The sequence below is a fragment of the Periplaneta americana genome, chromosome 9, assembly GCF_040183065.1.
Source record: "Periplaneta americana isolate PAMFEO1 chromosome 9, P.americana_PAMFEO1_priV1, whole genome shotgun sequence".
Classification (NCBI taxonomy): domain Eukaryota; kingdom Metazoa; phylum Arthropoda; class Insecta; order Blattodea; family Blattidae; genus Periplaneta; species Periplaneta americana.
Genome location: NC_091125.1, coordinates 130,008,324 through 130,025,389, shown reverse-complemented (window position 1 = coordinate 130,025,389; position 17,066 = coordinate 130,008,324). Strand labels below are relative to the sequence as shown.

Here is a 17,066-nt window from a genome sequence, read left to right as displayed (position 1 = left end):
AATTCAGAGTAAGAAATTATCGCCAATTTTTTTCATAATGTGCGTTTGTTCATTGCATACAAAAACTTATTTACAGATTTTTACATTTATTTGCTTACTCACTTCTTTATTTGGTTGATTTCTTTCGTTCGTCCGTCCGTTTGTTTGTTTGTTATTTTCTTTCTTTCTTTATTTATTTCTTCATTCCTTTATTTCTTTATTCATTTCTTTATTCCTTTATTTATTTATTTATTTATTCCTTTCTTTCTTTATTTCTTTATTTCTTTACTCCTTTATTTCTTTACTCCTTTATTCATTTATTTATTCCTTTATTCATTTATTTATTCCTTTATTCATTTCTTTATTTCTTTATTTATTCCTTTCTTTCTTTCTTTCGTTTGTTTATTCGTTTTGTTCGATTGCTCCATTGTTGATTTGTTCTTCGTTATTTTGTTTTTTTTTTATTCATTTATTCACTCATTCATTCACTTTGACTCATTCACTCTGGTGGAGTTATGGCTATGAAGACTTTTCTATCACACTACCAGAAATACAAATACAAAAAACAAATGCAGAAAGATATAAATAACATAAAGAAATAAAAGTACAAATACAAAAAAAATGTGAATGCAATGATCACATAGCTTATTATCTTCAATCGGGGACCATTCAATTCCTAATTTCTTAAAAATATTAAAATTACATTCATTTTTCTATTGCGCCTATAGCGTCAACATTGGTATAGCAATCCTGAGTTATAGAGGCAGCTCAGTTTGCACCTCTTTTGGACACACAACGTCACATGATCTCGTGAACCAATCAGGTGTAATCGATTGCTGAAAACTGTAGTAACAATGGAATGGAATTTAATTTACGGGAGGGGGCACTATGGCCCAGCACTGCTACCTGTAACAACATCAGTTACAATATGCTTGATTACTAGTTTATTTTGACATAGACATACGTCCTTCTCCGAGTGTAGGTGAAGGGATACGTATGGAATTTCGGCTGTCCCTAAAAGTGCAAAATTTGAAACGCTTACTGCATGGAAACTATAAAAGTTATTTACAGTTGAATAGGGGATAAACAATTGCTTCTCAACAATAAGTAGACCGGCAGGATCAAATGCGTGAGGAACGAGGAAAGGGAAGCTGCGCTGCTGTATTAGTGAGGGTCGATTGCGTGCGAATCGGAACTTTTCGTCCCCGAAAAGTCACACCTGGGACATATCGTCACACAAATGATCTACATCTCGACCTCCACAAAGGTCGTTTTCCCCTCAGGTCTTCCAATTAACACTCTATATGCATTTCTGGATTCATCCATACGTGCTACATGCCCTGCCCATCTCAAACGTCTGGATTTAATGTTCCTAATTATGTTAGATGGAGAATAAAATGCGTGCAGTTCTGAGTTGTGTAACTTTCTCCATTCTCCTGTAACTTCATCCCTTTCAGTCACAAATATTTTCATAAGCATCTTCCTATTCTCTCAAGATGAGAGTCCAAGTTTCACAACCATACAGAAAAACCGGTAACATAACTGTTTTGTAAATATTTATTTACTTACTTACTTATTTATTACTAGACATCGGATTTTTAGGCACTGAAAATTGCAGTTTTAGGCGCCTAAAATAAGCTCAAAATTTGTAAAATTAGGCTCTATTTTAATGAAAATAGGCATTTTAGGCACATCAAGGTATCATACTTAGTTCTTTCACTGAAATTTTTAGTTATACACTAAAATACGCACAAAAAAGTATGTTTAAATATTAAAAAAGAATACTATATTATATTTATGAACAGAGCTGCAAAAATTTAATATATTGAAACTAATGAAATAATGATTATTGATATCAAGATTACTCATTTTAAGTTATTGAAATTCAGTTCCATGCTCAGACTTTATTATAATTATCTGCACAGTACACCACCAGAATTTTTTCTAAATTCTCCACAGTTAATCTTTGCCTTTTGTCACTGAGAATCATTTTGAAAGCAGAAAAACCTCTTTCAACCGAAACTGATGTGAGAGGCGCAAATTTTAAATTAGGTACAATAGAAACATCAATACTTACTGGAACATTTACACTTTCCCCCGATATCACTCTTGATACTTTTTCCAACAATGAAAATCCTACATTCTTATTTAATACGTTGTCCCACTTATTTTTAACTTTTTTCCCAGTTTCGCCCAGAGCAGAATGTATGTTCACTTGAGCTTCCTTTACTATTGCTATTTGGCTACAAAGAGATTGTTTTTCACGTTCTAATTGTTCAATGCTTGCAGGTATGAAAGAAAAGTTTGATGTTATGTAGGCAATATCGTTTTTCACTCGTGAGTCATTCAGACAATCTTTCACTGCTTTCACACACGCTGCACTATCAGTTTCAGGTAATTTATCAATAACTGTGACCACTTCTTTAAAATACTTAGAATAATACACCACTGACTGAATCCAGGTTCCCCATCGTGTAACAACCGGCTGAGGTGGGAGTGGGATATCTGGAAAGTTCTCTCTGAATATTGAAATCCTGGATGGGGCTTTACAAAAACATTTTTTTGTGTTTGAAATAAACGAATTGACAAGAGGAAATTCATTCCGGATTGTTTCAGAAACCCTGTGAAGGCCATGTGCTACACAGGTTACATGCGTGAGGTTGGATAAAATGTTTTAAGAAGTGGAGCTGCAGCAACCATGTATGAGGCAGCATCAGTACAAAACAACAGAACTTTAGAATCGTCTATATTACCTGAGTATAAAGACTGTAGGCCTTTATTTACAAAATAAGCAATGGCTTGGCTATTCACTTTCGAAAGTTCCTTAACACATACGAGGTGTGGAATCGAAGGTACATCAGGACTAAGTTTTCCTACGACCATATTTGCTATATACCTATTCATAGGATCTGAGATTTCATCCACAGAGACCCATATGTAAGAATCACCTATATCCTTCCGAATGGAAGCTAAAGTTTCATTGTATATTCTGTCTAAGTAATTTTTTCTTAGGGTCGACTCAGATGGGATATTTTGTTTGCAGTATTTTTGTAAAAACTGTCTTAAAACCGGATTTTCAATTGCATTCCAGGGAATGTTAGCAGCAACAAACGCTCTGGTTAAATCAGCATAGAAATTGCTGCTGAGATTGGATGAAGTAGGCTGTGTTAGTAAAGTTTGTTGCAGTTGATTTTTCTGCTGAGCTTTAGCCTTATGAGCCGCTCCTTGCACATGCTGCTTTAGGTGGCACTTCTTTTCTTGCGAAATCTAAAAATGTAAAAGTAAACTGAATTAAAATAAAATCCTAATTGTTGTATTGCCCTATTTCTATCACAAAGTTAGTGGGTTCGAACAATCAAAATTTTAATGTCCTGCAAATACTTTAACTATCGGAATTTAAAAGGTTAAAGTGTAGTGGTCTTAAAAAGAATTATACCTCAGGATAGCTCAGTCAATGTATAAATATTATAGGCCTACTCATTAAAATTAATAGAATTTATATATTTCAACTATTGTTACATACCTGTTTGCTACAAATCTTGCAGAATATTATTTTTCCATCATAAGTGAATTCTGAATATTCTGTTAGCCATTGCCGGATCAATGTAGATTTTGCACTTATATTTTTCGGCATTATCGCGTTAAACTTCACAGGAAAACGTTCTACCGCTCAAAACTTCTCAACACAAATAAGGTGAGGGAAAGAGCAACTGTTAACGAGCATTCAAATGAACCGTTGTTATTGAGATTCAATTGGACAAAAATACAAAGTTCCACTTATTGTTGCATTTCCTGGTAGTGTTAACACTAGGAGGGCCATTCTTTTAAATATTTTGTAACGGTTTACCCTACTAATTCGCAGTTTTACGACTTTTCATAAATATTTCAAAAACACTCTTTCTCCAAAAATTGTGATTTTATGACACTCTGAAGGGCAGTACAGCTAATCGGTTTCAGACCGAAAACAGTCATTTTTATAGTATAGTATATCTCTGAATCGGAGCAGCACATGTTGTGATTGTTGCCTGCTTCAAAACTAAGGTTGGTTCTTTGTCGGCATTTATGCCTCCAAACATGTTAAATTCGGTGAAATCTATTGCGAGTGTCTTGAGATTCAAAACCTTTTGTTTCCTTTATCAATGGTTTCATGGCCGGTGTGAAGCAAACTTTCCACTTTTTAAATGCCTTATAAAAAGTAAGAGTAAAATGCGAAACTTTACAGTGAGTTAGGCATTTTTAGGCGAATATTAACAAATTAGGCTCTATTAACCGTTTTAGGGCATTTTAGGGCACTATAAAACTCTTTGAATACCTTTCAATTTCCATGAAACACAAATATTAATAATTATTTTTACTTTTCTCCTAAAGAAACAAAATAGGCATGTGCCCTAGAATCCGATGTCTGTTTATTACCTATTTAAATATTTATTTATTTATTGAAATTTATGTGCTGGACAACAGCCATTGGCCAATAAAAGTCCAGCACGGTGGTACAATTAATACGATAAAATTAAGAACTATGGTATAAATTAAATATTTGAGATTAAAACAAAATGAAGAACATAGATTACAATGATTAATTTACAACAATTATTAATACTATAATATTTTATGGAAAGGAGTTGATTCTTACAAAAGTATTACTAATTTGTGTAGAAAGATTATGCAAATAATAATAATAGCAAAGACAATGTCATGTTCTAATACTTCTATACATTGAATAGATCGAAATCGCCTAGATGTAAGTTAGCATTTTTAATACATCTGGAGACCGACGAGCAAGATTTAGAATTTCTAATATAGAAGAGTGTGTGATGTCTCATGTCCTTCATAGGAATACGAAGGCTGACACTGTTTAAGAAAGATTGACAATTAATGTCACCTTTAAGGACCTTACATAAGAATAAGTAATCGAGATCATAACGTCTAGCATACAAGCTTTGACATTAAATTTAAATTGTTCGCATTTTTTATCATAGTTATGTCCGGAGTTATTAGGCAGAAATCTGTATGAACATAATGAAATAAATTTCCTTTGAATATTTTTCAGTACTATTAATAGAGTTACAAACTGCAGATGTATACTCGAGTTTCGATCTCACTAATGTACAGTATAGTATTAAAAGAGAGTCAGGTGTTGAAAAAGAATAAGTAATTGACCGAATTATTCCTAACATTCTAATTGCATGGTTATAAATAATAATGATAATAATTATTATTATCATCATCCAATTCAATTATTAGATTTAGTAGTCTGTTGCGATCTCAATGGTCTCATACCAATATAATAATAATAATAATAATAATAATAATAATAATAATAATAATAATAATAATAATAATAATAATACCGCCAGTAATTAGAGTGATAATGATAATCCGTGACTCTATAGGCTTTTAAGCGCCCAGACCGACACGTCCACATGCCGAAGCAGAGGTGAACGATCATTCAACCATAATTTCCCCTATCCATTATAGCTTGTTTTAGTACCTGGATTTCGCTACCTATTGTAGCTTCCCAAGTGCATCACGATGCTGGGTGGGCACCAGTCCCATACAATGGCCGAAATTTCATGAGAAAATTTATTTTCCCACGATGACTCGGACGTTACGTTCCCTACGAAATTCCGAAGCAACTGCCTCGCCTTGCCTTTCTGGAGCTGCCTCCAATTAATCCTTTCCCTTCAAATCCCCAAGATCTTGAATCAAGAAATACTTCATTCTGATTGGATAGAAGTAATGGTAAATCTTCCCCACATAGGTTAAGAACAGGGAAAAAAATACAGTAAATCGAATGACGAAAATGTCCAATGTACGCTCTTAAATAAGCAAAATTAATCAAAATATGCATTTATGGCAAACAACGTCAATATACGCAAAATGTACAATACTACACGACTTTATTTCAATCTATAGAAGTATGATCGGTAAATATGTATGAAGTTTTCTGATGTATGTCCATTAAATAAAAGCATGCAATTGCATGAACTTCCGCAGTCTAGTAATAAGAAAGCAAAACATGTCCACGCAGAATTTTAAACAGAGCACACATGTTACTGTCCTCGCGAGCCACAGCCTGCACACCGTGCGTCGAGTTGCATAATACTGTATGTTTGTTCCAAGATGCCGACGCGTATCTGAAGGCAGGAATGCCGGAAATCGTTGACACACATTCAAACTGTTGACGGTTGCATTCTATCCCGTACAAGCACCGCTGTAACAACCGACGGGCATCGCCAGTGTGCGCAGTATTACAGTATAATTCCTACCGGACGGCTGTGTCTGTGGCTCAAGTGTTATTGCGCTGGTCTTTCATCCAGGCGGACCAAGTTCGATCCCCGGCCACATTCCGATGATATATTTTGTGGTGGACAAATCAGATGTTGCAGAGGTTTTTTTTCTCGGAGTACTCCCGTTTCCCCTCATCTCATCTATCTGAAATACTTACTTACTTACTTACTTACTTACTTACTTACTTACTTACTTACTTACTTACTTACTGGCTTTTAAGGAACCGAGAGGTTCATTGCCGCCCTCACATAAGCCCGCCATTGGTCCATATCCTGAGCAAGATTAATCCATTCTCTATCATCATATCCCACCTCCCTCAAATCCACCCATTCCGAGGCTTATTTGAAGGATTCGTAACAAGCTGTTTTTTTACGGTGATGGGTTGTTAGCCCTTCGCCCAACCCCCAAGCTGGAGGACCACCCCTCATCGGCTGTCCGCGACAGCTTATTCAATATATTCGCAGCTACCCTCCATATCTGGAGGCCGTCTCCTCGATCCGCAACCTGAGGACGCGCCATGCCGTGGTGATAGGGACCCACAATACATGGCATCTATCTGAAATATAATACAAAAAGGCTGAATTGAAGTCTTCGGGGGGAGGAGTCGCACGGATTTCCGATGCTGATATAGGAAGGAATTAGGGCCCCACGCCTCCTGGGTCATATTTGTCTGTGGAGGGAGCCTGGGCATATCAGGGGCTGAGAAAAGAAGGCCTACCTGACAGTTTCGGATTGGCCAATGGCACTCATGCGTTGTCACTTGTCGGACTTCGGCAATCATTACACATACAGAGTGAACTGTATGTAATGACATTAATTTCAGGAGGTTATTCTTTGAGATATTAAAAAAAAAAGTTAAAAAAAAAATTCTTCGTTTTTTACTTCCTTTTCGAGACAAAAATTGTTTTATATTAAATATTTCATATAACATTTTAAAATTTCTTCGCAGAACGAAAAGTTACGTTTGTTCGGATCAAATTTCTGCATATTTAAAGGACAAAACTAAAATTATTTCAATCATTTATCATCATAATGCACTACTCTCTTAAATTGACTAAGCATATTGGGAAATTCAACAAATGGCTTTTCCAAAACACGCTGTGAAATGTTTCATATAAAACAGTTTTTATCTCGAAAAGAAAGCAAAACCGAACAAAATTGAATTAAACTTTTTGCTTTGAAATATCTCAAAGAATAACCCCCCCCCCTGAAATCAATGATATTACTTAGGTCCACTCTGTATATAAATAAACGTACTGTACGTACAACACGTTGAATACATGGCACAAGTACGCTCGCCTGCTCAGCAGTGAAGTTAAATGTGTTGCCTACGCAATGAGGCGGTATACAAGACTCCGAGCTCAATCTAACCATTAGGAGTAAGAAAACTGCGTGACTTTCACAATCAGATCAGGTTTTGTATTTTAAATACAGCATCTTGGTAGTGACACTACGTACGATCAAATTTAGAGGTAACGAATGAAATGTCTCAGCTATTTATTTATTTATTTTTATTTATTTATTTATTCATTTGTTGTTGAACATAACAGGCAAAGCCCAATTACAATTTTCACGACTAACAAATTAATTTATAAAACATAAACAAGGAAAAGGAAACATACACTTATTAAAAACGGAAACAAAATAGAAATAAGAGAAAGAAAAAAAAAGAGAAATTGAAATAAGGTGTGAAAGTAGCTTCAAATTAACTAACAATAATATTCTGTAAAATATGATAACAAATAATTCTTTATCTAGAGAAATTCATATTGAAAATATCAACATTAGGATGAGGATGTAATTTATTGTACAACTGTAACATTTGGAAAACTGGGGAATTTTTGTGGGATTCAGTATTTGTCCTTGGTATGCAAAACAAATTTCGAAATTTCGTTTTAAGCTTAGGTGCATATAATGTTATATAATAAAATAAACCACTAAATAACTATATGTAATATAACTAAAGGTAGAAATTTATACCACAACATGAGGATATTAGATAGCTATACTTAGACTGTCGTTTCGTCATGAGTGACGTGAAGCCTGAGTTATGGCCAGGTTACAGCTGAAATGTGTTTTTTTATCGCAGCAATTGAATGGGATATGTTTCTCGTGCGTACTACGAACACTCTATGCACACCTAACCTTGTAGTCTCTGTGGGTAAATTCCTATCTTTCGTTATAACATATGCAGCAATACAGGGTGCGGAAATAACGACTTTAGAAACTTTGAGAGATGGCAGAATAGACCAAAATAAACAATTTAAGATAAAAAGTGTCCACAGTTATTGTGCCTTGTTTCGAATGATCTACCCGTTTGTCCGATGTAGAAGATATAACGAACGCATGAAAGCAATACAGCAACCATACAATACATCGAATTATGGAGAGCATAGAGTCAATACCAACGACAGTTATAATGAAATGGAAATACTACATTATTCCCCTATAAACTAAGAATTAAATACACCAATCCAGCGGTCATCAGCACAGTGCACCCTCGGGCTAACGTCTCTTCGAATGGAATGGAATTTAACCGAGGACGGCACTGATGGCCCAGCACTGCGACCTGTTGAGATCTATTGCGCTAACCCTCGATATAAAATGAGTTGCGTGCCACAGATCCCCTACGCACACCGCCCTAACCACATGACTCCCTAACAACCGGTCCCTATAGCCGACAGAAATCCATATACCATTCCTGCTTCGGCAACTTCCCCCAAGGCCCCTGTCGGTCCGAGGCGAAACTCCTCCCCCGGGTGCTATTCAACGTCGCTTAACTACATGCCACGGAGGCCGGTCGAAAGAGTCAGCAGCTTCGGGAGGCCGCCTGTAGAGTGACTGATAAACCAGAAACGGGGTGATGAGGAAAAGATGATGGGGGAGGAAAGAAAGTGGCGAAGATAAGTGGGGTTCCAATCGCCTGATTAAGTTACCTGATATTCATCCTCATTCATAGGAGTGAGGGAAAACCCGGAAAAACCTCACCCAGGCAAATCGTCCTGACCGGGAATCGAACCCGGGACTACTGGGTTCGGAGTTAGACTCGCTAGCGTTTCTTACCCGCGGATAAGAGACTGCAATATCGCGCATTCGTGGCTGCTAGCCGGTATGCTTTCTCCCTATGCCATCTGCATGATGGTGCATATTCAGTTATACTGCTTATCCGTTACCCAATTCAGCGAATGCTGACGACCACTGCGCCAAAGCAATATGGAATGTACAAACATATAAGATTAACAGAGATAAATATATCTCATACACAGCTGGATTACAATTCGCACACTCTTCTCGATATCTTAATAAACAATACATAGGTATCATCACCTTCTCACCACAATACCCTTATACCCCCAACCCACAAAAGACAGTATTCCAGAAGACGCACTGCAACAGCCAGACGCTGACGATGGAATAAAGCACTCCGAAACGGCCGAACGTGCATAGTTCTTAGGGCGTTTGGGGCGAATTCTCTAAAACACGTACCTTTTGGGCCGATCTAGACAGAACGGCTGGGACTAAGTATGCAAATGTAGTAGTGGATGTTCGGGGCATTGTAAACAAAATTTTCCCTCTCGTTTTATGCAGACTTTGGGTTGCCGAGATGCAAGTTGTGAGCTTGGTATGATTAAAAATGTTGTTCTTTATGTAACGCTTATATTATCAGTACTAAATTTGTAAACATTTAATTCAAAATTGAATTTTAATATGAATGAAATATATAGATTATTGGATATAACTTTGAATATTTTTTCCAAAAATAGTATTTATTGTAACTGATAAGTTGTGGGTTTCTTGCGTGACGTGTTCTCGTAACATTATTTTGTCATTTTTGTTAGTCATTCCTGCTGTCGATTAGCGAATTCTGCTTTCTTCTTTCCGCGTGGCTTTTAACATTGAATATGTTTTGAAAAATGCAATTTAATTTTAATTTTGTTTCTGTCTGGATCAATAACTTTTTGTATGTTGGAATGTGGAGAGTACAACTGCGCATTGAAGTAACTGAGGAATGCTTCTGGCCCATTTGTTGTCCGAGGATCTTCCTCGGTTCGGCAGTCCACATATTTGGAGGAAATGGTGCATGTTCGTTAATGTAATTGTTATAAATATAATCAACAATTGTCAAGTCAGTAGTCGGTGTAAATAACGTGATCTATTTTGTGATCCTTCACCAAGAAGACTGTTTTCTATATGTAAGCAGCAGCTACACTAACATAATAAGGAAGCACTAACAAGCTGACTGGTCACAATATGGAAGACCCAAACGACCAATCGATAATCGCTCCAAACGACCTCTACAATACAGATAACAGATATTGCAATCGACCCAATCGATCTATAGCATGTGGATATCAAGGTATTTTTTCTTTTTATCTACAGTATTTTCACACAGTGAAGCTACTGGTTTTCGTTTACGGTAAATTGTAAAGTCACATGATAGATGTTCTACGCATGCGTCACATTATCGTTAGCAGATATCGTGGTACGGTGACACGACAATCCCATTCGTTAATCGTGAGCAGAATGATGTAATAAAGGCTACGTTTCAACGTTAATTATGACTTAGTGTTAATGCGTGAAGTAATTGCAACGATTCCTATGAAAAATTAAATCTGTGGAAGGATATTCATGAGGAAACAATGTCTGCAAATGAAAAAACTCTCTCCCTGCGAGCCATAGAAGAGCATATATATCATTTTATCAAAGTATGGCGAAAATCTGACAGTGCAAATTTACGAAAGTAAGTAACTTATACCGCAGATGTAAAATATAAAATTAAATTATTTACTTCATTAAAGAGAAAATTAGTGTAGGCCTACAAAGCAAGAAACAGAATAGTTTCACAACAATTTAACAATGGTCTTAGCTTATCACATTAAGTATATTTGGTTTAATATGTGACATATGATTAAACATGCATTAATTATTAGAGATGGTAGGTTTTCGTAATCACGATCTGTGCCAAATGCTGTAAAAGTAAGTAATTTGATGTTTAAAAGCATCTTAAGGATAGTATAGTTTTTAATCCGAGATAAAATGCGAAACTGAATACAAAATGCGAAATGTATGTTTCTTTCATTTTTCTTGCCTTTATCACATTCGGTGACAGATAATCGGGCAAAAACTATTTTTATGGCAAAGTCCACTATTGTACATACCGTATTCGGTCACGTGACATTACAGTTTACGGTAACAAGAAACATGTTACGGCAAAAACTCTCTAATATTTTAAATTATTATACGATACGTAATTTGCATTCACTTGCTTCTTCATATGACGTAGGTACGAACAAATGAGCACACAAAATTTTACTGATATGAAGTGTTAATTTAAATTAACAAAAAATGTACGGTACTTTTATTTTGAAATCACTAAGGTAGCAAAGACATTATTTATAGTCTAAAGTCATTAAGGGGAGAGGACGGTATTTTTTTTAACTTTTTTCCTATTTCGTGTAAAATATTTATTTCTTGTATGTAGAGAGTTCGTGACTGTAGCACCTCAACCAAATATAAATATTTTGAAAAATATATATATATTTGGGGGCCCAGATTTGAAAAAATGTACCCAATGTAGGATTTTACTAAAACCGATATATCTAAGCCATTTTTAAAGATAGATTCAAACGGCTTTTTGCAATATACTTGCAAACGCATTCTCTACAAACTGCCTGTAATAAAATTTTGATATTAGTCCTTACATTTTTTAAATAAACAATTAAAATTTAATAATACTTTTTGATTTCCTTTTTTGAAAACAGACAGACATATTTTTAAAATCAATTAACACAATTCTGTTACATAGGAAAGTTTCCTAATAGTCTAGAGAATGTGTGTTCTAAATTTCATGATTGTATCTGTAATAGTTCAGAAATTATATTCATTTTTGTCTGGCTATGTAGCAAAGAAATGAAGTTACCGGAAACAACAATAAAAGGGGACGTGTGATTTAAAAATCCAGAGCGCAGGAAGTTTAAAAATGACGTCTCAACATCCGATAAGGGCACAAATACCCATAAAATGTTATGTAATGCATTCCACACATATCACAGAGCATTTTAAAGAAAAAAAAAATATTTTTGAAAATTTACTCATTTTGGCGTGTGATTTAAAAATCCATAGCGCAGGAAGTTTAAAAATGACGTCTCAACATCCGATAAGGGCACAAATACCCATAAAATGTTATGCATTCCACACATATCACAGAGTATTTTAAAGAAAAAAAAATATTTTTGAAAATTTACTCATTTTGGCGTGTGATTTAAAAATCCATAGCGCATGAAGTTTAAAAATGGCGTCTCAACATCCGATAAGGGCACAAATACTCACAAAATGTTATGCAATGCATTCAACACATATCACAGAGTATTTAAAAAAAATTGAAAATTTACTCATTTTTCATCAAAAAATACCGTCCTCGCCCCTTAACTAGCTCGTTCTTTATTTTTAAGCCTTTATGAGATTGGAATATTTTCATATAAAAATTATAGTTCTCACATTTTTAGTAGTTCTACTAATTATTTTTATTTTTTTAGTTTTAAACTCAGGGTGAGGCAATTGTCGCCTCCCTTTCCTAACTGACGCCTCTGAGTGAAATAGAAAACAGAAAAGTCGCACTTACAGAGACATGTCGCAGCAAGGAGACGCACGGCGCTGTCAGGGGGCGCGCAGTCCTGGAAGAAGGGCTTGACGGCGTACTGGGCGAAGGTGAGGCTCACGATGGCCTGTGTGGTGGGCGTGATGACCAGCAGGCTCACCCAGATCTGCAGGAAGGCGGGCAGCGAGCCGAACGCTTCCCTGATGTAGGCGTAGTCGCTGCCGGAGCGGAGGATGCAGGTGCCCAGCTCCGAGTAGCACAGCGCCCCCACCGTCGAGAACAACCCCGACGCCAGCCACACCGCCAGCGACACGCCCACCGACTTGGTCTGGATGTACACCCCTGTCGGCGACACGAAGATGCCGGAGCCTATTATAGAGCCCACGATGATGGCCACCCCGTTCTGAAGGGTGATCTTGCGCTGCAGTGTGACTTTCCCTTCCGTGTCCGACATCTTCTGAAGGTATGGTGCGCTGCCAACCCTGAAGTCAAAATACTCTCCTTATAATTACCAATATTTACCCCAAATTAGCATAATTATTCACAGTTTTCCCACTACATTATTCATATTTTATAAGCAAATTTGGGATTCATAGATTCTAATTTTGTAGGGCCTATGGTTAATCACTAAAATATAATATCACTTTACACCAATAATAGTCAGTGAGAAAATACTTGAAAATGAAACGACTTGAGAAGACTTATTTTGGTGGGTGAGAGGTTGGTTGGTTGGTTGGTTGGTTGGTTGGTTGGTTGGTGGTGGCCGGTCAGTCCGTCGATCGATTTTGGATTTGGCTAGTTTTTGTTTTGGTCGATTTGGATCGATGGTTTAGTTTTGGTTGGTTTCGTTGGTTAGTTGCTTTATGTTACTTTTGATTTTTGTTGATTTTGGTTCGTTGATTTCATGTTTATTTAGTTGGTAGTTTGGTTTCGGTTACTTTTAATTTTTGTTGCTTTTGGTCCGTTGATTTGGTTTTTGTTTAGTTGGTAGGTTGGTTTGAATGGTTTTGTTTGATCGGTCAGTCGGACAGCTAGCTGGTTGTTCGGTTGGTTGTTTGGTTTAGTTTTGATTTCGGTTGGTTTCAGTTTTGACTTTTGTTAGGCGGTATGTGGTTTTACTTGGTTTACTTTACTTAGTATTTTGGTCATTTTGGTTGGTTTTAGTTTTGGCTTGGTTTGGTTTTACTTTTGGCTTTAGTTGGTCGGTTGGTTAGTTTTGTTTCTTTTTTACTTTTGTTGGTTTTGCTTCGTTTATTTTGATCTGGTTTCTTTAGTTTAGCTTAGTTTAGTTTAGTTTAGTTTAATTGGTTTTAGTTTTGGCTTTGGTTGGTTGGTTGGTTGGTTGGTTGGTTGGTTGGTTGGTTGGTTGGTTGGTTGGTTAGTTGGATTTGTTTGTTCGGTTTATTTTAGTTATGCCTTCAGTTGGTTTTAGTTTGGCTTTGTGTTGGTTTTAGTTTGGCTTCGGTTGGTTTTAGTTTGGCTTCGGTTGGTTTTCGTTTCGATTTCGGTTGGTTTTCATTTCGGTTTCGGGTTGATTTTAGTTTCGGCTTCGGGTTGGCTTTAGTTTGGCTTCGGGTTGGTTTTAGTTTGGCTTCGGTTGTTTAATTTTTGCTTGACTGATCGGTTGGTTGGTTTTGGTTGCTTTTACGTTTGTTGGTTTTCTCTGGTTGATTTGGTTTCGTTTAGTTTAAATAGTTGGTTGGTTTGTTTAGTCGCTTTGATTGGTTAGTTGAATTTGTTTGGTTGCAGTTTCGGTTGATTTTAATTTTGGCCTTCGGCTTGTCGGTTGATTCTTTCTGGTTGCTTTTAATCTTTGTTGATTTTGTTTTGTTCAATTTAGTTTAGTTTAGTTAGCAATTGTTATTGGTTTTAGTTTTAGCTGTGTTTGGTTTTAGTCTTGACTTTGATCGGTTAGTTGATTTTGGTTGATTATGATTGGTTTTAGGTCATCGGTTTGATTGATTTGGTTTGAATGATTGATGTTGATTGGTTAGTTGATATCGGTTGGTTGAATAGACTGACGGACCGACGGATGCTATAGTCTGCAAATAAAGTTCGGAGCAAACGCCTCCCCACTTCTGCCACCCATGTGGTTCAATTTGTTACCTACAATTTTTTTTTTGTATCAGAGATGGCGGAAACAAATTTCCATGGAAATCTCAATGTTGTAAATTCGCAGTACTTTCACCTCAGTTCGTGTAATGAGCAAGCAGAAAGTGTCACGAAAGTGACACCTCATGTTTTAAGTGTTACAAGTTTCACAACAGCCCATTTTTCTGCTGTATTACCAAACATTTCTTATGAGCATAACTGACACTGGAATAAAATAATTCCTGTTTATTCTTTTTTTTATTTTATTGGGTTATTTTACGGCGCTGTATCAACATCTAGGTTATTTAGCGTCTGAATGAAATGAAGGTGATAATGCCGGTGAAATGAGTCCGGGGTCCAGCACCGAAAGTTACCCAGCATTTGCTCGTATTGGGTTGAGGGAAAACCCCGGAAAAAACCTCAACCAGGTAACTTACCCCGACCGGGATTCGAACCCGGGCCACCTGGTTTCGCGGCCAGACGCGCTGACCGTTACTCCACAGGTATGGACTCCTGTTTATCCAAGTCAGTTTCATAAGCTTTCATTTTCTGCACTGCACACAGAATAAATTTCCTTATATTACAAAAAAAGTAATGTATTTAATTCAAACATAAATTACGCTCTATGTACATGTATGCAAAATTTATTTATTCGTAGCTTGCAAAACCTCTTATACGATGTATATACTATACTATATAATATATGAAATATATTCATTTATATTAATTTGCCATTTAGCAAAACTAACATTTTAAATTAATAGAAAAAAAATTTAAGTTACTAATATTTTCTAATAATAATAATTATAACTTGTCAAGCAAGAAAAGAAAACAATACTTTCAAAATTTAAAACATGATATGTTATATACATTCGTTAGCGAGTTCAAAATTGATCCTTGCAGTTGACTGTGAAAAGAAGGTTAACCATTATTACAGACCGACCTTAAAATCCCATATTGTCATGACTGGTTTTAAATTCATTGCAGTGAACAAGGACTTATAAATATACATTTTGCGACTTGTACACAAAAATAAAAATTTTAAAGAAAAACAATACCTGCTTTTCTTTTCATATTATTGTTTTCGTTAATTAAAGTGATTCATATAAAAATTTGAAGTCCATCGCTGTGGAGTAACGATTAGGATTTCTAACCGTGAAACGAGGAGGCCCGTGTTCGAATCCTAGTTGGGCCATGTTACCTGGTTGAGGTATTTTCCCAGGTTTTCCCTCAACCCATTAAGAACAAATGCTGGGTAACTTTCGACTTTGAACACTGGACTCATTTTGCTGGCATTATCACCTTCATTTCATTCGGACGCTATATAACCATAGCAGTTGAAAAAATGTCGTAAAATAACTAATAAAATAATTAAAATCCTAAAATGTGTGTCTAAACAAGTTTCCAATTTTATATACGATTATGGCGATTCTAGGACTCGAGTTACGAAATGCGCGCTGGTTCGGGTCCTCAAAGTGTAGGAATTTTTTCATGAAATTTTGGTCAGCGTATGGGACCGGTGCCCTTCCAGCATCTGAATGAATTTGCGGAGCAACGATAGGCAGAGAAATGGTAACGACAACCAGCTATAACGGCTGGGGGGGATCATCACGATACCTTTGTTGTGGTTGGATGATCGTTCACTTCTATTGAAGCATATGAACTGAAGGCCAGTAGCAGACTAATCGGCCCTTGCCCTTAATGGACTGTTGCGGCGCGGATTTATTTAATTTACTTTTATGTCGATATTAATTAATGTTTACAGAGAAATAAGATTATCATGTTAGATGTGTTTTCATAACGGCTGAGTTTCAGTTAATTTTTAAAACAAGCGTTCAGTCGTATCCGCGAAATACCGAACTAAACTTCTTATGTCATACATGACAATCACAGAGGGCATGCAACGTACGGCCTGCCAACTCACGAGAGATGAAATGCGGGAATGGGAATTTAGAAATGGACATTTCTAATAATAATAATAATAATAATAATAATAATAATAATAATAATAATAATAATAATAATAATAATAATAGCAATGAGACGAAAACACAACATAAAGACGAAAGTTTTGGGTCACCTCTAAATCCCGGAAATTAATTTGTCA

The 17,066-nt window shown here is 36.1% G+C and overlaps 1 protein-coding gene across 1 annotated transcript in view; it reads right to left on the bottom strand.

Moving 5' to 3' along the window:
• JhI-21 (Juvenile hormone Inducible-21) overlaps window positions 1-17,066 on the bottom strand; it is a 148,309-nt gene that overhangs the window by 126,314 nt on the left and 4,929 nt on the right. The window contains exon 2 of the mRNA XM_069835872.1: window positions 12,893-13,350. Within this exon, the coding sequence (XP_069691973.1) occupies window positions 12,893-13,322 (430 nt within the window). The 5' untranslated portion in view covers window positions 13,323-13,350. The remainder of the gene's footprint in view (window positions 1-12,892; window positions 13,351-17,066) is intronic.